Raw genomic sequence first — 21965 nt, forward strand, 5'->3', positions numbered from 1 at the left:
CTCACTTTGGACGCCAGTCTCACTACAATGGGGGTCTGGCGTTTTGTAGAGGTCATCGAATTCACCTGGGCTGAATAAGTTCAGTCTTATCATGCTTATAATTCCTATGAGCAATTGAGGCTCCCCTTGGACAGGCCAGCTTTCCAAATTGGGCCATACCTTGAAACCAAATTAAGCTATTTTGCACTTATCATTTTCAGGATTATTTCTAAACATGACGTGTATCGGGAAGTGTGCAAACCTGCATTTTTCTAAAAATGAGTGACAAATACAGGCGTGGCGTATAGAACTTTTTTCTATTAGACTCGCGAGCAAATAACACTGACTTCGAAGGCAAAATTACGTTTTTTTTGCAGATACGTGATAACAAGAGCGCTTATACCCCAGATGTGGTTGGCCAACGTGCTTACTGTATTATCCTACACGTTTGAACAGACAACAACCCTGCAGATGATGCCTGGTCCGGTAGTTCAATCAGCGCCCTCACGACGAGTTTATCAACGCGTCTGTCAGTTTTTTATGATGATGTTTGATCCACACTGACTCAGCCATCTTTGGGACAAGGTGGTTTTAGAGGGGTTCCTGGTTAAGTGCTGGGCTGGGTGCCTGCGGTTCTGGCAGGTGCTATCAATCTTGAGCAGAAGCACCTCCTCTTCGGTTGAAAAGAGCCAGATAGATCGGCGCACAGAAATCTTCCTTTTCTGATCGCCAAATAATAACGACCACCAAATCATTTTAGTCTTTTTATTATATGTGTCTTATCCAAGGGTATGTGAAAATCAATGGCTCAAACTTTTAGTTCGTCGTTTTATTCGTTAATACACGTAGAAGCTTCATTTAAGTGGAGATTATAATTCGATTTGCGTCGAGTTTTCGCGTTCGATGTATATGCCCGTGGCCGTCTTCATTTATCGTATGCAAATTCGATCTTTGTTTTTCACAAACGACGATCGCCTTTTACCCCTTGATAATTTTGGCAAATCGATGTAAGGGAACATGCATTGTTTTCCGCTACGCCTGATCCTGTCTCACTTTGATCAACCAAGCTTTGAGCGTGGTCTGAAATTTGACACTTTCCAACTTTCCCGATTCAGATGCGACGTCACTCTCATTTAATCGTCTGCCGGAGACTGTCAAAGTATTGCATTGGTTCGTTAGTTTAAAAAAGCCTCGAGTTTCTAATTGAGCTTTAAATTGTCTCGTCAACTGAAAGCAAGACTCTGGAAACAATGCTACAATTTGCGAATTATCGGATTGACTCCTATATATTATCTTGAGTAATATTTTTGACCACGTTGAGTTTCTTTCTCGCCCAGGTTTAAAACGATTCTCCACAGCATATTTGGACGAAAATGTCTTTTCGTCCTTTTGTTGTCTATTTCAAAAGGAATTGAACGTAACGATGTTTGACTTTCGAGTAGATCAATTCGCCAATAATCGTGGCTTCAAGGCATTGTATTTTTAACTATTAGAAAAATTATTTAAGACGTTTGGATGTAAGACCGAGATAACGGTGATTTGGAGGAAACGAAGTGTAACAAGAAGCACACAGATTGGACAGAATTCCAGATTGGAGAGAAAAGCAATAGCGTCCGGGCTACAGACGTCACTAATAACGGGGAGAGAAAAGTGTTTTTGCAAAACTCTGCATATCAACCACCGAAATGTTTTCAATCCATTATCCTTTGTGAGGGCAATGCCGCCATTTCTGAACACGTGAACGGCGACTTTGGGTGATCTTACTTTCCTGTCACTGGAGCCACCCAGTGTTTTCGAAGTGTCAATTTTTGGCTGGGTTTTCCGCTTGGTGCGTCTAGGAATCAGTTGCTTGCTGTTTGGAACGAAGCCATATAGTGGACAACCTCACCTGGCAATGCTGTCTCCAGGGACCGTTAGACATTTGCCTGGCTAAGCTTCCTTCTACAGAAAACTCACAGGGTTGAGATTTTGTTTTGGAGACGGATGATACAACATAAGACCAGAGGCAAATGGTGGGGTAGCATGGCTCGAGCTCCATAGAAAAAACAAAACGGTTGCCAACCCGTTTTGCGCAAGCACGCTTTTGGGATGATAGCGTCAGTTGCCTTTGCACGTTATATGACAGTATTAATGAGAACACAAAGCTGTCAACTTAACGTTCTTGAGTTACCGTTACACACATCTATAATCAAAACGTGTTACACGTAGTAGGATCGTAAAAACGTCGGTGCTATTTCTGAGGACCAGCTTGTTTTGTGTTGTATTTTCAAGCATAGAATATATATTATTTTCACAGTAGTCAAGCTGAAGTCTTGTCAGTCTTTGAGCTCAGATTTGCAAAAGCTTGAGAATAAGCGTCTAACGACCCTTCTTAGCTGTTCAATTGCCTTTATTTACGGAGGACTATGCACAGAAACATTACAAAGTCTCAACTCCACCTGAGAGGGCGCTGTGACTTAAAGAGCATACACAATCTGAGCTCCGCAAAGCATCATTTTCTTCGACTTTAAAAGCTCTTAACTAACGTTCAACCCTTAGCTGCTGTAACCAATCATCGTTTACCACTTGTGACACTCTACACCGGAGACACATCAAAATCTCAGAAATGGGTGCAAGCCATGGCGGTAGAAAAAAGCATGGTACAAGAAAGAAACCAGCAGCAAAATCTTCGTCTAAAGTCAACAACAAGGGTGAGACTGTTACCCAGACATCACCAATAAGGGTAATGACCATTTAGGCTATGGTTACTGACCGAGTAGAATCAGCAGCTGATCTACAATTCTGCCTAAATCTCGTTTGAATCAAAAGCTTAACTACAGAGAGCAGCTGAACAAGCTGGAACGTAGATGAATATCTCTCGCAACTTACTGACAGATAATCTTTCCCTTCCAGATGCAAAGCTTGAAGGGCTCATCGAGGTGGTCATAAACTTCCTGGCGAGTCTGAGCACCTTGATGAGGTTGGATTGCTACCAATACAAAATTGCAGTTCTTCGCAAGCACTACCGGATGAACAATATTTCTGTGTTGATGACTCGACAAAAAAAGATCTAAAAAAAAGCATGGGCGGACAATTTTAACAAAGCTATTAAAGGCGGGGAAAATATGCTACTATGGGAAACGATGGCGTGGGAAACGACGGAGACCTCGCCGACTTCTACAAGACAAGAATGGCCAAACTCTTAACAGTATTCTGGACCTATGATTATTTTCCCTTTGCTTGCTCGCTCTTTATTCCTCACTAATTCTGACTTAATTACCTTCATACTTTCCCGTATTTGCATGTTAGCATATATCTGTTTTGTTTTCATGTATTTGTCCACGTGCAATAAACAAGTGATCTGTTGTTCGATATTCATTCAACTAGCTTGCAAGGAATACACGCTGACATTCACAAGTATACCTTGTCTGTTAAGTTCTTCATGTATTATTATGTATGTTGTTACCGTACATGTATTTATTATTCCAATCTTGTGATTAAATTTGCTCGCCTGTACACACTGATGAATATCACTTAAACTTTATATTGTTTTGATTTATTTATCAGCGTGCGTGTGATTGTTTATGTGTTCGCTATCCAGTTAGCTTGCTTGCAAGCCTTGAAGGTTTCTCTAACTCTGCATGTGATATGTTTGCACATTTGGCATTTTACATTATTTATATCATATCATTTTGTAACTATTACTCTTTCTTTGAAAACTGTAGTTTACCTTGCTCACAAGCGCATGTATATCACTTGTCATTGTTTTTATTCGTGTATGTCACCTCTTGCTAATCGTTCTTTGCTCACTCATGCATTTTGTTTACCAGTCGTCAACTACTGGGATGGATTTTCACTTGTTGCTGCCAGCATATGATTCTACTTTATTGATACGAAATTGGCTACAATTTTTTTGCTTATTTATTTTAATCCTTATTTATTATCTCTTAATGAATCTGGCATTTTACAATTATGCCGTTATTAAAAATCTTTGCAAGTATTTATTAATCTTTGCAAGTATTTACTTTGTAACCCCATTTTTTGTTTCAGTTGATTATATCTGAGCCCTTCAGCGTATCTTTTAGCACCTGCTGTTAACAAGCTAATGCTTTTTATTGATATTTTCCCTGTTTTTCACTTGCATAATTGTATCTACTTCCTTGTGTCTATGATGTAGTATAAATTGAATTTTGTATACGGCTGAATATAAGTAAATGTTGCAACAAATTACCTACCTCAACCAAATCCTAATATTGACTGCCAGACGTCCTTGGTCCATTTTTTTTAGCATTTCTGGTAGTTAAGACAAACACCCTTCAAGAACGCCCTAGGCAGTAAAGCCCGCAAGCCTGGAAAAACCTGTAGAAGAAACAGTGATTAGGAACAGCTTAAGGATAAGGACCAAATATGGACCGGTTTCAGGATTCAAACCTGGGGGAAAAGCGAGGAAAGAATAAACTTTCTTCTTAATGTTTGTTAAAAACGTAAAAGTGTTGTCGATTTTCAACATATTTGCTATTTCACGTACGCACAAAAGTCAGTGAATTTCTTTATTTTTTTTAGGTTTATTAGTGCCGTGCTGTTGTAAATTTGGCATTTATACGCAAAGTTTTCTAAATACATTGATTCACGCGCATATAAAAGAGTAAAGGATGAGACAAGGTTATGAATACATTTTAAAAAAGGGGCTGGGGAGGGCTTTGGCCATTCCACAACATTAAATATCTTTATTCCTCCCTGTTATGAGTAAAACTGTTGAAAATTATTTCAAAACTAATCGAATAATCATGTAGCTGAATCTGCAAGACACAAAAAGCGACCATATACTCCCTTTAGATACTGGTATGATATTGTGAAGCCTGCCTCCGGTACCATAATAAGAAAAAATCAAATAGAAGCATGGCATCACTATTGACGTTTTACAAATACAATTCAAAAATAAAAACTCTCGTGCAGTTAGAAAAGTGTAGAAGTACACGATTGAACTACATGTAGCATCAACTGTGTTCGACTGAGTCACATCCGTCGAGCTCTTGATTTTTTCTCCCCGCGATACTAAGTGACAAATTCATGCAGGGTGCCCGTCTTGTGAATGAGCTGACCTATAAGATATTTGCATTTTTAGGTAGTAGCAAGTTCACTTCGTGGAAAGGCAAACGATCATGTAAGGGCAAACGCCTTTTTTAAGCTAATGCTCTGAAATTATATAGGTGCGAAATACCACCAGTAATACGAGTCTGACTGGTACAGTTTAATTAATAAAATGCAACTTACGCAACTACTTTGAGTAACATACGGACTTCAATAATTAAAAAATATTACTCTTTTTTGTGCCAGTTAGTTTTTTCGAATAGTAATTCCTGCAGAATAAATCTAGGAGACGGGGGGGATTTTACCATTTACCATGAAAATTAACATAATGCTGACATGGAATGTTAACAAACTCTGTTATTCGTTACTTAATGCTTTGTTGTGGCTTTCATGCTCCTGGTGAAAACTCCTTACAGAAAATTAAGACGTCCGTTTGACTTTTTTTCTCAGAGAAAAGCATGGTACGGGTTATGAGAAATTCCTAATCAAGCATGTGTCCTGTCTGGAGGCATATTCCACCTAAAAACAAATAAATGTAGAGCAATTGAATAAAGTAAGGACCATCGTCATATTGAGTGGAGACAAATTTACCAAAATACTGCATCCGAGTTCAAAACATTCAATATTTCTTGTGGAGCTCGGTCTTCGGACACCGAAGAATACCTGCAAACATTAATATCCTACAAATTTTGTGAGTTCACTCCAAGCGATGGAAGACATGGTAAGACCATGCTGTTAGCGTGGTGCCAATATCTGGAAGTAGTTGCTTTGCATGAACTTCTTTGAATATAGGCCAGAATTTAATACGAGGGGGATTTTATTGCAGGATCGAGATGAGTCGGGGAGCAACCCGTCCTAGTTACAGATGAAAACAGGTTCTTTGGGTTAATTTTTATGGAAGCTGGGCTTTGGGCATGCTGTTCCTTTCACTGTAAAGCAATTGCTTTGAAACAACTTCTGGGTCGATCTGCCCTTAAACGCATCTCTCCATTTTTTTCTTCTAATTTATCCGTTAGGCCTTTTTATAAATATTTTCGATGTATATCATTGTTGGCCGGGTTCACTAAGACTCCATGTCGCCCCAACATCAACGCTCATGATAGCGCTATTTTGCCAGTCGCAATCAGTTCACTTACACGTAGTACTTCAGAGTGCTAATAACATAATGGGCATCCCAGTGGTTGCCATGGAGAACAAACACCGAGGCTGGAGTGTAACCTGTGCAGTAAACCATAATAATTTTCACGGTTCCATACACTGAACCCGACTTCCCACTGGCAGCTTAGGGAGATGATTCACCGTTGTTACATGTCCAGAACGTTCTCACCGACGGTCCCTACTTATGACTTTGATTCGTGGATCTTCACAATAATGTATCTATGGCAATTAAGGAAGTGTCCAATAAAAAAAGATTTAAGACCTCTGAAACAATGGAAGTCAAAGTATATAGGGCCTGCTTCCGTGACCTGAGAGTGACGTCTCACCTACCGTATTGTTTTCGGTCGGCAACAACAGGCTACCAGCCTCTCGACATGCATGGCCTCTGGCTTGTACTCAGCGTGCAGACCTTTGTTAATTACGTTTTCCAGACACGAATCGTATGGCTGTGTGAAATCAGACATGCGATTTTGTTCAGACTAACACAACAGTTCATAACGTCAGTGGTGCATGAGGCACATCTAATAAACGCCCATTCGTCCGACAAACTCAAATTCACGCCATGCCCTATATACCGCGTTCATATATAAACCGCGTTGTGTACATCAATGTTATAAGACTTAAAGGTTTTCATGGTGAAAGAAACTAGATCTATAGTAAAGATTGCGGTAACACCATGCATTTATCTCTTCTTTGAGTATGTGTGGTTCTGAGAAGAACCGGGGAATAACTCGACGTTTCGAACAGTGTACTCTGTCCGTCTTCAGGAGACTGCGTAGGTTCAGCAGTCTCCTGAAGACGGACAGAGTGCACTGTTCGAAACGTCGAGTTATTCCCCGGTTCTTCTCAGAACCACACATACTCAAAGAAGAGATAAATACATGGTGTTACCGCAATCTTTACTATAGATCTACATCAGTGTTGCAAACTGTATAGGTCCACGTTGAATTTCGATATTTCGGTTGTTTTGCGTGTTTCGCCCTCAATGAATGAAAACCTCAGTGAATTCATTGTTTTCTTTTATTTATAGGGGAAATGAAATTAGAATCCTGTACTTAACTTCACTGAGGCGATTCTATTGAAATCGTGCTTTATTAACAACTGGCAGCCTTTGTATTTGCATATTTTCTCCATAGGTTTTGTACACGTATTTCCACTACTCAATATTATCGATCTTAAAGAGAGTAGTCCTGAAATTTGGCAGAGGATTACCATGAGAATGAAAGAAAAATAATCGTTTTTCTTTTCGTCTTTGTTCGGTTACTAATATACCAAAGAGTCCAAATATGAAATATTTCATAATTTCTTTGCAATATAAACAAAATCACGTGACATGACTTTAAAGCTGCAGTTTTTCTCCACAGGTTTTGTGCACGTTTTCTAAAGTCAACGACTGGTGCACTCATACATCTGAGTGACTTTGTATTGGGAGCATTATCCATTAACCCGTGGGGCTGTCAAAATTAAATTGTCACGATGACGTCATCATTGGTCACGTGACATGAAATTAAAGTTGCAGTTTACTCCACAGGTTTCAAACACGTTTTTCTTCTACGCAATATTATCGATCATAAATGAGAGTATTCCTGATCTTCGGCTGAGGATTACTATGAGAACGAATGTGGAATTTTTCCCCTCGTAGTTTGCTTACAAATACTCGAGTCCAAATATCAAATAATATTTCACAATTTGCTTCAATATAAACACAAATCATGTGACATGACTTTAAAGCCGCAGTTTTTCTCCATAGGTTTTGTGCACGTTTTTCTGAAGTCAAAGAATGGTACACTCATACATATGAGTGACTTTGTATTGGGAGTATACACAGTCCATCAACCCGAGGGGCTGTCAAAATAAATTCGTCACGGTGACGTCATCGAAGTCACGTGACACGAGATTCAAGCCGTATACAAAACCTACGGAGAAAGACTTCGTTTTTTCGCTTCGCACTTTTATCGATCTTATCAGTGGTGCGCTACTGTGAGACTTTCAGACAAACCAGAAGACCCTTTGCAGCTGAAAAATAAAAAACTCTGAAACAGCTCTGTGTTTGTCCACAAACACATCTCGTTAAGTTTAATTTTCAATATGTTTACTGCAATGAGTTAAGCGTACATGACAGCGTAACTGCCTTGTGTAAGTGCTTGTAAATTTATCTAAAAAAATATGTGTAACAATTTACAAAATTGATGTACGTATATAGCATGAAGTGATGTTAAATCAAACACATAAAGCTGTGCAGAGTTACGACATCAGTAACTTTTGGCGCATTTATTCTATTATTTTCGGCATTGATAAATAATCGACATTAGTCGTCTCCAATGCGCACAAAGAACGCTACAACCATTATTATAAGGCAATAAAGGAGACTATGTACAAATGAAGGAAACAGTTTTACTTTACCTTATTGATCATTAGTCTACGGCATTGCTAGATATTTAATGGACGGCAGATTAATTCTGCTCCGTAAATAGCTTATAGATTGGAAAGATCATCTGAAAGAATACACTTTTTCAACCAACTATACCCTACAAAATAGTGTTTTTGCTGGGAGAATCTTGAGAACGAATTTCAGGCATACAACTACGCGATGCCGCCCTGCGATTAGTACGGTTGCTGCAGCCTCAGGCTCCTGACTTCTGTCTTTCGCATACGTGTTGAATTATGCATGATATTCGACTTCTGTTTGTTGTGACGAGGAAACTCATAATTTCAAATTTGATGGCTTTCACGACTTGAAAAATGTACACCTAAGATCGAAAACGGCTGCGCAGTCAAATACAAACAAACCGGAACATTTTCCATCATTTCTACAGCGAACAAGCGTCCGTCAATAAGAAGCAGTCTCTTGTTGGGCGGTATAGAGAGCGGCTTAAATTATTCACAATTTCACCAACACTGTTGGTGGCTTCATTGCATTTTTTCCTTCCGATCCTCCAACCCATTCACTGGCTCTGGTGTTAATTTGTTAAATGTTAACTATTTGTGAGTTGAAACCCTCGACTAGACTCTTTAGACCTAATTGGCACGAAGGCTGCATCCGAATCTCTTGTCTAGAGCTAGGTCTAGGTCTTCGCTCCAATGGAAATGCGGGGAGACGCGCAGACAATAGACTAGCCGTAGCTCTGCGTATGCGTATTTTCAGGGGGGTAAATAGCGAGCGTTCCCAATTTATTGCGTGAACTTTCAAACAGAGATTTTCAAAAACTGGTTGAGGTTATTGCACTTCAGTCGTGAGATTTCCGAGAACTGAATTCTGCTCCCTGAATGCCATAAATTTGGAAAGAATAATGCATGAAATGTGCGCATCACTGAATTGCTGGAGATTCATGGTAAATCAAGTTTAGAAGAAGGAACAGCTTTTGATATGCGAGTCGCACTTTCAGAAAGTTTCTGCATCTCTTGAATTTTATAATGCTTGACTTAAAGCCAATATAGTAAGAAATGACAGCGTATGTAGCCTATCAGCGTATGAGACTTCACTATATCAAAGTACCGTCTGAAATATTAACTATTGGCAAATGTGGTTTGAAAAACTAAATGATGAATTTGTCCGGCGTTTTTTCTCCCCAGATTTCGCTGGAAAATCTCCAAGAAAGCCATGATTTGTGTTTGTTGGATCTGCAGACGCAGACGGTGTGATATGAGTTGCAGAATTCTTCTTCAGGACAAAGATGAAACCAAAGCGAGAGGCAGAGAGGTGACGTTTCTGTCGATTAAGTAACAAACGAGGAAATTCAAAGTCAACGCAATGAACGAAAATTTGTCTAAATTATAAAATAACTCGTTCTCAGTTAGCCTAAGACTGACTTTTTCATTTCGGTAAGTAGCTGGTAAAAGTAAATCTTTGGTCAAGGTGTGAACTCAAGCTTTTGAAATCTGATTTATAAGTGTCTGAGGTTAAAACAGCGGGGGGGCATGTGACTTAGTGGTTAGGTTTGCAGCAACATCGGTTCCCATGGGCACGATCTTACCGCGCCATGTTGGTTCACACCATACCTTGGGCGATCTAGCTCCTAGTATTGTACAATTTAAATTTACTTCTACATTTATTTGGAATATTTACATGAGGCCTTTAGTCAGTGTGTTTATGTGCGACGAAGATTTAAGCATGCATGACGTGCAGGAGATATACGTGGGCGCGAGCGTGTAGCTTTGAAATACGAGTGCTATTCACTTTAAGTTTATGTCTATTCATCCTGAATAGCCAGTCAGCGTCATTTTCGATTTCTACACGACCAGGGGCTAGTGAAAGAACGCGCACACTGCCAATGGAGTCGAGGTTGGGCTGGCAGCTTCTGATCATACGGTCGGGGGCTCGAATCCAGTTTGTGGCAGCATGTTGTCATCTTGGGCAAGTCACTTTACCCCTATCCCTCTCTCCACCCAGGAGTAAATCGGTACCTGTGAGGGCAGACACGGTTATGTTTAGCCGCTGGCGCGAAAATGGCAGCATCAGACTAGTGTACTCACAATGGAGCTTACATGGTTTCTGATGATGTGAGCCAAATGTGCACGGATAATGATAATAAGCGCACATTCCATAATATGCACTATATAAGAACCGACTATTATTACTATTAACTTACTGTGGCTAAAAGACTCTCACAGTTTTGTTTGCCACAATGTCAGTTTCCAACTACAATCTTTCCTGTGAGCGAGTAAAACTGGAGACTTTTTTCGTTTTATTAATGACGTTTTTGTTGGGTAATCGAAACCAGACGGAAAAACATGATGACAGTATGGACATCATATTACTGGCAAAATCTATCGAGTGTCTTGGAGGAATTCTCACTTTTATACATAACTAATTACGATTGACCTGACCCAAAGTGAAAATGTCTCCCAAGCAGGACCGTAGACAATAGGTGTGAACTTGAATAAAAAGACAAACACACACACACACAAAACAGGTTAATGTTATTGATTTCAAGTGAGTTATTTAGTAAGAAAAAAATGGTCAGTTAAATTCGGAGAATTATGTTCATGAATTTTCTGCTTGTTTTGAGAGGGAGGCCAAGGGCTTCGTCGCTATCCGTAAAATGGTTTTTCTCCATAATAAATTTAGACTACCGGTGAATGCGTAGCATGCGGCATCAAATAACCCTCCTGAAAAGCAGCGCGTCGCCATTGCTCGGCTGCGCGTTTTGTGCACAAACAATGCCCGATGTCCTATTCAGTCTTTACAATGAAGATCAATGCATTCAACACGCGCCCAGGTGTTCGTGTTCAAAATTGTTCGCACGCATGCTCACGACATATACACTCGACCTGAGCTGTTGGTCTCTATTTTTGCCCTGGTACTGCGGAGGTTTTTGTCACTTCCTGAGACAAAAAACCTGGAGACCGAGCTTCTTTTTTTCAAATGTTTGTTTCCGATAATTAATTATAGTTAACAACCTTTGGCTGTAATACTGTGCCAACCTTTTCCTTGAATGTACCTTAATGGCCGCAAAAACTACAGATCGAAAAATTTCAGAGATTTATACACTTCGTGAGATCATTGACGAAGTATGCAACACCATTTAGCATATCTTGTTACAGCGAATCAAAACAAACATACAAGAAACTAGTTATAATCACTGAGAACAATTTTGCGAGAAAGAGCTTATGTTCAACTGTAAAGATGACTTTTCCCAGCCAAACGGAGGGTGACAAGACTTGGGAGCAGTGAGATTCCACAATTCAAAGTAGACATGCCCCGAAAAGTGAAGTTTACTCATGTTGATCTTTGACATTTACGTCTCATTTTTTTAAAACAAGAAATTGTATTGTTATGAAGTCATAAATGAAAACAAGCAAACTTATATCAACTTTTGAAATGTTACAGTTAAGAGTTCCAATATGAATTCTTGGATGTGCAAAAAAATTAAAATAGTTCGTGAACGTTTTTCAATTGACAACTTGGTTGAAAAAAAGCAAGGTGTTTGCTTGAATAATACCAAAACAGCGTCACTGTTCGCTTTTTTGACAGTAGTGAAGCGATTTATCTCCACATCTATGTCTATGAGAACTGATGACTATCTTTTAAAGAGGCATTTGAGTGTCATGCATTTTTTGAAAGCGTTTCTGTAATTTCGGCTCATGGAGGCATACAAGTAAGGATTGATACAGCTGTTGGTCCACAGCATGTTGATCAAAACGTGGTGAGTGGTAGGCGGGGCATCTACATAAGGCTCGATCAAACTCAGGATACACCAAGGCAACCAGCAACACATGTAACCACAGAATATGAACAGCAGGTTCCTTGTGATTTTTACACTTTCCTTCGTCGGTCCCCTCCTGTGATTTTTACGACCTGCGTTCATGGGCACCGCCACCGGCCGGTTAATTGATTGCGGCCGGCCTACACGTAGTTCTGGTTGCTGTGCGAATAAGTTTTCCGGGGTTGGTATTTTTGTGGTTACATCGTTAGCCATATCCCGGTTGTCAGTGAGTCCAAGTTGGTCTTGCAAACTGTTACTTGGTCTAAACTTGTCTCCATCTTGGTGGTTGGTGTGTAACATCAAAGTATTCACCGCCAGTGTTTTGACAGTACGTCCAGCTGCAGTTCTAGAAAGAACTAACGCATCCATTTGGGGGCTGGCAGTGTCTATGTCAGTTTCTGCAATTGAGCGAGATGGTAGCCGCCAATCAGTGCTCTCCGGCAGGACTGTTCCGACACCCAGTCCTCCCCAATTTCCGATCCGCCGCCGGTGCGCACGAACATGCAGGAAAGTGAGGCCATAGAACATCGGTATAAAGCCTAGAGCCGCAATCATTGACAAGGCGGCGAGCAGTTGCTGGTTGCGTCCGGTAAAAATGCAAAAGTGGAGCTTCGCGCTATAGCCAACGGAGCCGAAATTGGAAAAGAGTGGGACAAGCGCCAAAATACAAGTACCACACACGGCATAGACCTGCTGGCCGATGACCGCGGGTTTAGAGGTAAACCTTCGATAAACTGCATCGGATTTGGTCACTCGCAGATACCGAACCTGTGCCAGGAACACTAGCTGCTGCAGCGAGAAACCAATGAAAAAGATGGCAAGGTAGGCCAGGACTTGGCACCACGGCTCGTGACGAGGCCACTGACCAGAGTAATACTCCGTAGCGATTCGGCAAGGGACGAGGACTGCCGTTACGACAAGATCCGCAGCTGCTAAAATTGTGATGTTGAGCTGTGTTGATGTTCGAAGAGAAGGGGTGGTAACTACGGCACCCAGCGCCATTGAGTTGCCAAATACGCCGGCCACAGACACCAGGCTTAACCACACAACTTCCACGTAAAAAAGAGCAGGGTTGTATGCTTGAAGACTCTCCATCCTCAAAGCTAAATGCAATGCATTCTGTCAATACGTATCTCAGTAGTGCAGTGTTTGATATTGTTTTAGCTTGTTTTAAATGTTTTAACTTGGCCTCCAGGGGAGCACCATACAGGCCCTTTCAAGAAAGAACGACGTTTCGTTACTGACCGTACCGAAGAATGGCCACATCCTTTTCAGTGTCACATAGAACTCAGGTTTGTCCGGTAAAACGGCAGATATCTAATAGAATATTCCAGTTCAGAACTGTGGGGCGTGGATTCGCTGGCGGCAGAAATAGTGGTGGTGCCTTCGTGTGGTTTGGCAGACTGGCGAAAAATTATCCCACTGATAGCTGAATCGCTTTGGCAGATACTAGAAAATGCTACGACGTCATTAGCGTAAAGGCGTCCCCCGTCACGCAAGATGTTCTTAGACCATCGACGAAAGGTACACTGGCGCACAGTATTCCCGGTGGATTTTTAAGAAACGTGCAGAACTACCTTTCAACACCAGAACGTTGTGATCATCCTTATGTCCAACCATACCTGTCTCCATCAGCTTGCTTGGTATGACGAATGAGGGTTTGACAGATGGGCTAAAATCGTTTGCTCAGATCCAGTCATCAAATTATATCAAACTCTCGCGAATTAACTTTGAATTAAATACCATAGCAACTCGGGGAAACCGGCAGACTCGTTAAGAGTCTAACAACATGAACGCCCTTCACACAGGCACGGTGTCATTTCATGGCACAGATCCTTTTAACTATAATATGCTGACCAGACGCGCACGATAAATATTTGCACTCATGATGTGCTGGGTATAGTTCAGGCCTGTCACTAAAACTGAAGGACTTTATTGCACTACAAAGTCTGATGGGCAACTGCATCACCCCCTTCACCGATGCACGTTCATTCTACACGCATGCGTCACAGCGCCCGTGGGAGCGCTGATCTCTCAAAGAAATTATTGTCTCCAATGAGGATTCAAGGAAATTATGTCATCCGCCCGAAGAAGAGAAAGCCCCCTTGTAAAAAAAAATGAGCAAATGGAGGACAAACAGGAAAGCCGCGATAAGATCTGAAAATCTTGGTATTTTATGAACGTCCAAGTAGGGAAAGATATTCTGCTTGTAGTGGTAGGATTAGGGTTAGTATGCGAACTGATCTGGTAAAAGTGACGCAGGTACCATAAATATTGAAACGTGTGAACAGCCTTGAGCATTATCCGGTTTGAATTGACGCGTACGCCATCATAAACACTGAAATATGTCAATAGTCTTGGGCGTTATCAAATTCAGTGGGAGGAAAAGATACAGCGTAGGCTGTTTACAGACGACCCACTTTCCACCAACGCGTCCTTGGTCTTTTGTGACCTTTAATTTCATCAATTTGAACTTGCTGTCCATTAAAGGACAAAACTGCTTGGCCACTTCTATAACATGACATACAAGGGAAACGGCTATACTTCAGAATGGGGGTCGAAGTGTGCTACGAGCGCGCGTTGAGAATTCCAATTACAACTTGGAACAGGGAGAAGTGCCAAAGGGTGTAATTAAATGGACTTCTCCTTCGATTCGGAGAACAGGAACAACTATTAGATACCAGTGAAACTATTATACTTTTTATCAAACCCATCGTTGCTTTCGTCTCCCTCTCATTTCCCTGCAATATAAACGATGAATACAGAAAATTAAGTTCTTTTTTCTCTTGTACTAAGAAATGGAACATTTTGTGTCCGACGATTAAAATAACAAATAACAATCGGATGCAAAGCTGGGGGGCAAAATAAATCTACAGCATGGCCACTGTCATGGTCACTGATAGGATTGCTTTCTCGCGGTCGGCCATCATGAAGATGATCAGTTGGTAATAGGAGTATTCGGTTAACTAAACACGTACGAATTCATCGGACGGAAGAAATGAGCTTGTTTGCGAGATGTGATGCTGGACAGACAGCCAATCGATGCTGGAAGCACTGACCTCGCTAACTCACACACATTAAGTGCCCATTTCAGTATCCATCTACCTGTTAACTTAATGCCTCTTCCAATGCCATATTTAAAACGTCTGTGGTTCAACCGTTACTGCATTAAAACCCTGTTACCGGTTCATGATTTAAGTTGGAATAACTGCAATAACGGGTGCATGCACACTGTGCACATACTCATTAAAAGCACAACTACAAAGAACAGCAGCCACTGGCCCGCAATAAATACACATAAAAAGACTTGACTTGCCACCGGCAAGCTGGTTCAGCCGCGCGAAGAATAACATGCCAAGAGAGAGCCCGTTGAACGTCGCGGTTACACTTAAAGAAGCACATGAAATATTTATTCATTTGAAATTCTGTTGCCGACTACATAATTATGAACATGTCCATAGGTTTCATCAACGGATGAGACTAAGTTTACGCAATGTTTCATCATTCACCATTCTTGTGTTTTTCTGTTTTTATCAGGAAACAAAAACCGTTGATACTGAATACAGATGGACGGGGGTCAGAGTCGTTTCGATAATGTTGTCTATCAATTAATCAGATTGTTATAATGTGTATTGAATATTATCTGAATGGGGTACAGACTTGTTGCGCTTTCAGAGAAATTTTTCGGTTGAATACCGTACCTTGATCTGATCAGCTTGCTTGTCTTTATTCCCCCCTCAAGGTGCGATGAGGCTGGTAGACAGAATATTTGGCGAAGGTTGATGGTGAAAGTCGTTGGTTTAAAGCTTCGACACATTCTCGTCCCTATGGAAACATAGATGAACAAAATGAAGATACCACTCGAAATGGGTCATTATAGGCACTTGTATATATAGAGCTTCCTCGCCTCTCATGAAACAGCCAGTAACATTTTCGACACGGGCTGTCCTTTTGTTCTGTCAAATGCTGTTTTCTTTCGCCTAGCAATTATGAGGTGAACAAAAGGAAAGAAGTGGATAAGGAGATGCAAAGCATTCCACTTGGTGAGGCAATGTCACAAGCGCCGTTTTGGGTATTGCTAAAAGGATAATTAGTAAAGTGTTGAAAAAAATCTTATACAAATATTAAAACAAACATTGAATACTTCAATACTTGCAATGTACCAACTGCATGATGGAAATGTCTCCCAATTCAACACTATTGATAATGCAAAATAAGTATTTGAGGTAAAAAACTGTTGCAATCAAGACTGAATTTCTGTACATTTTTTGCCGTCCATACAAAAGGGCAGATATATTTGTTAACAAAAGAGGTAAACTAGTCTGGTCAGAATACAAAAAGTTCAGCTTGCTTGGGAGAATATTTATTGGTCAGTATCCACCACAGTAACATGACCAAAATGGGGGGGCTCTTCCTGTTTTAAAGAATTCTGAAATTTAAGTCTGCACCATTGACCTTCGGTCACTGTCGCAAATGTTGGAAGGGGGTGTGGGGCAGGGCAGGAAGGGATGAGGCCACATCATGAGGCACACAGGTCATAGTGAGGGGACTGAAAGAGGAGGAAAAAGAGCAGCTCTTCTCCAGCAGTGTATCGAGGTCTGAAGTTGGCGAGGGGATTGCAAATTGTCAAATGTTTTTCCATCTCCCCCCCCAAAAAAAAGGTGGCAGTACTGCTTCCAAAATGCTTGCACTTTCAATCTATAAAACGGGCAACATGCCTCTGAGGGGTCAACTTGCCCCTCTGCCACTACTCTTGTCTTCTGACATGATTTCTTTTCTCCACTGATAATGACGATTGATTGCTGGACCCGGGGAGCGCCCCTAAAACTGGGCAAGCACTCATAAGTTCCTATTTACAAATCAAGCTCAAATGCTCACAATGAAGGACCTCAATTTAAATCATAATGGTCATATTTCTAATACACAAGAGCTGACTCTGAGAAGACTGGGTTTGGACATAAATGGGACCAACAGGCCTTCTTGAAGCATGGCACACACAATAATAGGAGGGCGCTATTTGAATTTGGTACATTTTGGAGTTTACAAACACAACAAATTTTACCCGAACCAAAAAGAGCACCCTCCAAGATCCTATTGCGTCCGTCCCACCTCAAATTGCCCAGTGAAGACATAGATGTAGTGACTCCCGTGACGTGTGGTGCGGCAACAGCGACGGCACAACCCCAGTCCACTGACTGGGCACAAGACAGACTCATGCCCACAGGTACACACACACAAGTGTGTATTTGCCTGCAACCGGGGACCCCCTATTGTTCCCCTTTTGTTTGTACTTAAACTTTTTTAGAAGACCACCCATATGTTTTGTACACAGTTGTCAATCGGGGACCCTCTGTCAATCGGGGACCTTATTATCCTCGTTGTTGTTCAGGGTCCCCAACTGAATGCAGAAACAAACTCACACACACACCCGACCTGAATGCACGACGAATCCAAGCCTGCTGAAACCCCGAGATAAATTAATCTCAAATGAGAACTCACTTCCACTGAAATTTACCATCCAAGCATGAAAAAGCCCTTCGCAATTTAATCTAAGCCTGCACGCATCTTGGCGTCCGGACGCAGTGGCGCCAGCGGCGCCTTACATATAAACCCCAAGCCTGCGTGCATTTCGCTACAAATTGTACAATGCTCCATTCTATCGTCTCGCTATCACTATCAAAAATCACTACTTACTGGTACTTCGAGTCCACATTCTTCTCGAAGACTAACATAAAACCGGTCTATAATCATCAGCGGAAAAACTCAGTGGGTTTATGGTAATTGGATATTCTAATTATTTCTCACATGAGACGAAGAATCTCATGTTAAAATTACGATACCACCTCAAAAACTAGGCAGGCACACGCGCACATGCAGCAGTTAGCCTAGCAAGCATGTCTCTGGGGATTTACAATAGGACGTACAGTTTATGTCTATTGGGCAACTAACCCTAAAGGTAGAATCAGGCCACGTAACAACTGGAAGTAATACAACTGAAGTAGAAAAAGTATCAATCGTTTTTACAAAATTCAAAACCTAAATATTATTGCCCACTTCAAAGTGAGTTTCCCTCACGAGCTACGCGGTCAGAGTCGCCGCACGAGTTAAGTTCGTTTGTTTTTGTATGTAACCTCCAGGTGAGTGTTGCAGTCGGCGTTTGCCGAGACGGTGCAGATCAGCAGGTATTAACAAACTGCCGTAACATTAAAAATTACCTTAACGACTGCAATTAATTGGGCATCCCTCATTCATAAAGGTCCTTAATGCAGACCTTTAAATCACCCTTTTCTGTGATTTTCCATGTATCATGCATGCTTTTTACTGTGTATTTCCTAATTATTGCCACTTTGGGTTAATTTTGATGACGCTGACACTACTCGGACTGTACTTAAAATAGATGACCAGGAATCCCAACATATGTCATTCTGTGTTTTTGTTTGTTTGTTTGTTTGTTTGTTTGTTTGTTTGTTTTTTGACCGAGGTGGCTACGTTAAACTGGCGTCAAAAACATACGAGGCTGTTACTATGTTTGGGCACTGGTGTGCACATGTATAAAACGTAGGACTACGCACAGCCGCCATATATGGGTGGCGTATCCAGAATTTGATACGCCACTGGGGAGGGGCAAAAGGGTAATTTTTTTCAACCCCATCCAAAAAAGGAGACAGTACGGTTTCTAAAGTAGTGGCGTTTCACTTCCTACCCCCTCCCGAAAACAAGTTTTGGCAAAGGGGAACTCTGCCCTCTATAGTATGTGTCTGTTTCCATGTTGCTAAGTTGCCTGTATTAATTTGGTACTAAAGACCACACTAGACCTGGTAAATTTCTACATTTTACTTTTTAAACAGGGTTCTAAAAAGGCTTAAAATTAATTTCTTAGATTAAAGAGATACAGCATGCTCTCCACTGCAACTTGGTTTCACCTACTAATTGGTGTGTGACATGGTAGAAGACAGGCAGGATTGAAGCAATTAGTTCAATCTTAAATAATTTCCAAATAGGCCAATCCATTTAAAACTTCTGACAAGTCCATGCCATGACAAGCCTTCTACTTTTACTGCTGGAATCACTAACCCAGGCCTAAATCAGGGGACGGGCACTACCTGAAGTGCAAATGAGTGCATTTTGCACGCTGCAGATGACTGGTGGACATGAACAGCCAGCCAGGGCACATTATGACTTTCGTAGGATCATGTGTTATGCTCAAACATATGTGCAAACAGTGAAATTTCCTGAACCAGCTTACCATTGCAATGATCAATATTTTCTATCAGTATCTTCCCCACAGATGTTGCCCACATAAGCTGGAGAGTTAAGATTCCAGCTTGGTCATATCCACGCCGTCTGGAAGTTTGTGGAACTCCATGCCTTACGCGTACCAGTACTTGGGGAGGGGGAGGGTAAATACGTCCCATGTTCTGGCTTTTGACTATTCATTTATCTGTCCACGCTTTTCAGTTATGACCCCATCTCAACGTCCCCCGAGGTTAATGCGCGTGTGACATCATGGCACTTGAAGGACAACGAAGTCACGCCGCAAGAGATACACACAAACACTTCATTTAAGAAACCACGAGCCATTTTTATTCACGAAATGATAATGAAAGCCTCGGAATTTGAAACATTTGACGCAAGATACGCGACACCTGTTACAGTCCTTGAGTGGTGTTCTTTGTGTTAAGGGAATCAAAGGAATTCTCTGGAGGTATCGAGCAGAAGTGCTCCGATATGATGAGCTGAGCAGCAGTGGTTGGGGTAGTGAATCTTATCTATCAAATCAAAGAAATCACCTTCTCGTGCACTTCCAAATAACGTCCTCTTTCTCGGAGTCCTTGTATAATTATTCCCAAGAATGCAGGTTTAAGATGACTTGTGATTAGGATTAATGCAGTATGTAAAAATCACAGAGATAGACACAGGTATTAGTATTGGACCACACTCCATCTTACTGATCCCAAGAAGATGCAATGCAGGAATCGTTTCCGTAAAAAGTGTTCTGCACTACGTTCGTATAGACCTTTTTCCTGCGATGTCATAATCGTGCTGGACCTGTATGTGTGAGTGCATAGTGTTGAGATGGTAATCTGGTTATTCAAGAAAAACAGTCAAGTATGCAGCGTTCGCATGAGCGCTTGCACGTGGTTGAAGATGCCCGTCGGATTTGATCACCATGGCCAAGGCGGTCCACATGTGGTTGTATTGTTTATATTTAGCGCAATCAAGTCCCGTGGGTGAAAAGGGTCTACACCTTTGTCACTTTACTTCAGGCTAAAGCTAGGAAACGGAGCATTTTATTATGAAACCAAAGCCTAACATGTTCGAATTTGACAGCAGCTACATTATAAAAGAATTAATACATGTAATTTTGTTTACAAATTCCCCATCAACTTTCATGTATCGAAAACTTGCATTAATGTCTCATCCACTGGTATATCTATTATTCAAACAGAAAGCACAACAAACCTACATCCACGGCTGACTTGTTTATCACGGGCACTTAGCTGAAACATTTTGTGAGTTACTTTTTCCGATCGGAGTCATACTTCAAACAAACTACTTCCTTAAACCGGAAATACAGGGATTTTGTAGAATATCGGCTGGGCGCGCGCCCACTTTACTTTCCTTCTGCGCATGTACATGTATTTTTAGTGCAAGTCCCGTCAGCAAAATCGTCCTCGATCCTTTTGTAGCTAGTTGCGGCGCATTCGCGAAATTTCTTAGCTTCTTCTGAAAAGACAATAACAAAAAAATAACTAGAGAAACGTGTTTGTAAACAAACACAGAGCTGGTTCGGGACTGTTTTACCAACAAGATAAGTATTGTTGATCAAAGCTCTCAAACTAACCCAAATGCTGGGTTGAAAACGTGTACAAAGTCAAGGGGCTGAAATAAATATTGAAAAAACAAGAGTAAATCACATGACGACGTCATCATGACGTCATTTATATACAATAATTTCTGTATCAAGATTTTTGTTGGCTGTCACTTTGAAAACGAGCAAACATTCGAAAGGGTTCAAAATTGTGCCTTGGAAAGGTGTACAAAGTTAACGGGCAAAAAACCCCATTTGGAGAAACACTGCTCTTTTAAGTTCGTGTCACGTGATTTGCGCTTAAACTGAACAATTTTATGAAATATTACTTCATATTCGGACCCTTAGGCATATTACAAATAAAACAACACAGCGTAAAGTACCCGATTTCTCCTTTGTTCTTATAGTAATCTTGCGCCAAAGTTAAAGACTACTTGTTCACTTTTATTAAGTAGAAAAACGTGTACAAAACGTATGAGCAAATATTCAGGTCATCGTGACGTCATCCCTTTGAAATAAGTCGTGCATCAGGGTCTTTGTTGGCTATTACTTTGGGAACGATCAGAGACTGCAAAGTTACCGAAATTGTCGCTGAAAAACGTGTACAAAGTCAATGGGCTATAAACTTGTTTGCAGAAACACTGCTCCTTTAAGTTCGTGTCACGTGATTTGCGCTTAACCTGAACAATTTTTATGAAATATTACTTCATATTCGGACTCTTAGGCATATTTCAAATAAA

The 21965-nt window shown here is 41.0% G+C and overlaps 2 protein-coding genes across 7 annotated transcripts in view; both read right to left on the reverse strand.

The window, feature by feature from the left end:
- The window catches only part of LOC110991019 (acetylcholinesterase-like), a 73219-nt gene that overhangs the window by 44369 nt on the left and 6885 nt on the right, over positions 1-21965 (reverse strand). For 5 of the 6 annotated variants that reach the window (XM_087134217.1, XM_087134215.1, XM_087134216.1 and 2 more), the window contains exons 8-10: positions 19660-21140; positions 16115-16238; positions 4194-4317 (exon numbers count right to left, since the gene is read on the reverse strand). In XM_087134217.1, the coding sequence (XP_086990343.1) occupies positions 21028-21140 (113 nt within the window). In that variant the 3' untranslated portion in view covers positions 4194-4317; positions 16115-16238; positions 19660-21027. Of the gene's footprint in view, positions 1-4193; positions 4318-8451; positions 9917-16114; positions 16239-19659; positions 21141-21965 lie in introns of those variants that run through there. The other variant, XM_087134218.1, reaches the window with a different exon arrangement.
- LOC147799680 (G protein-coupled receptor 84-like) lies at positions 8452-15422 on the reverse strand. Its single transcript, XM_087134219.1, has one exon. It carries the CDS (start codon positions 13506-13508, stop codon positions 12228-12230), a length of 1281 nt encoding a protein of 426 aa, XP_086990345.1. The 5' UTR covers positions 13509-15422; the 3' UTR covers positions 8452-12227.

This window comes from Acanthaster planci, linkage group LG03 (genome assembly GCF_054643075.1).
Source record: "Acanthaster planci isolate LZ-2023a linkage group LG03, COTS_SCS, whole genome shotgun sequence".
Lineage (NCBI taxonomy): Eukaryota > Metazoa > Echinodermata > Asteroidea > Valvatida > Acanthasteridae > Acanthaster > Acanthaster planci.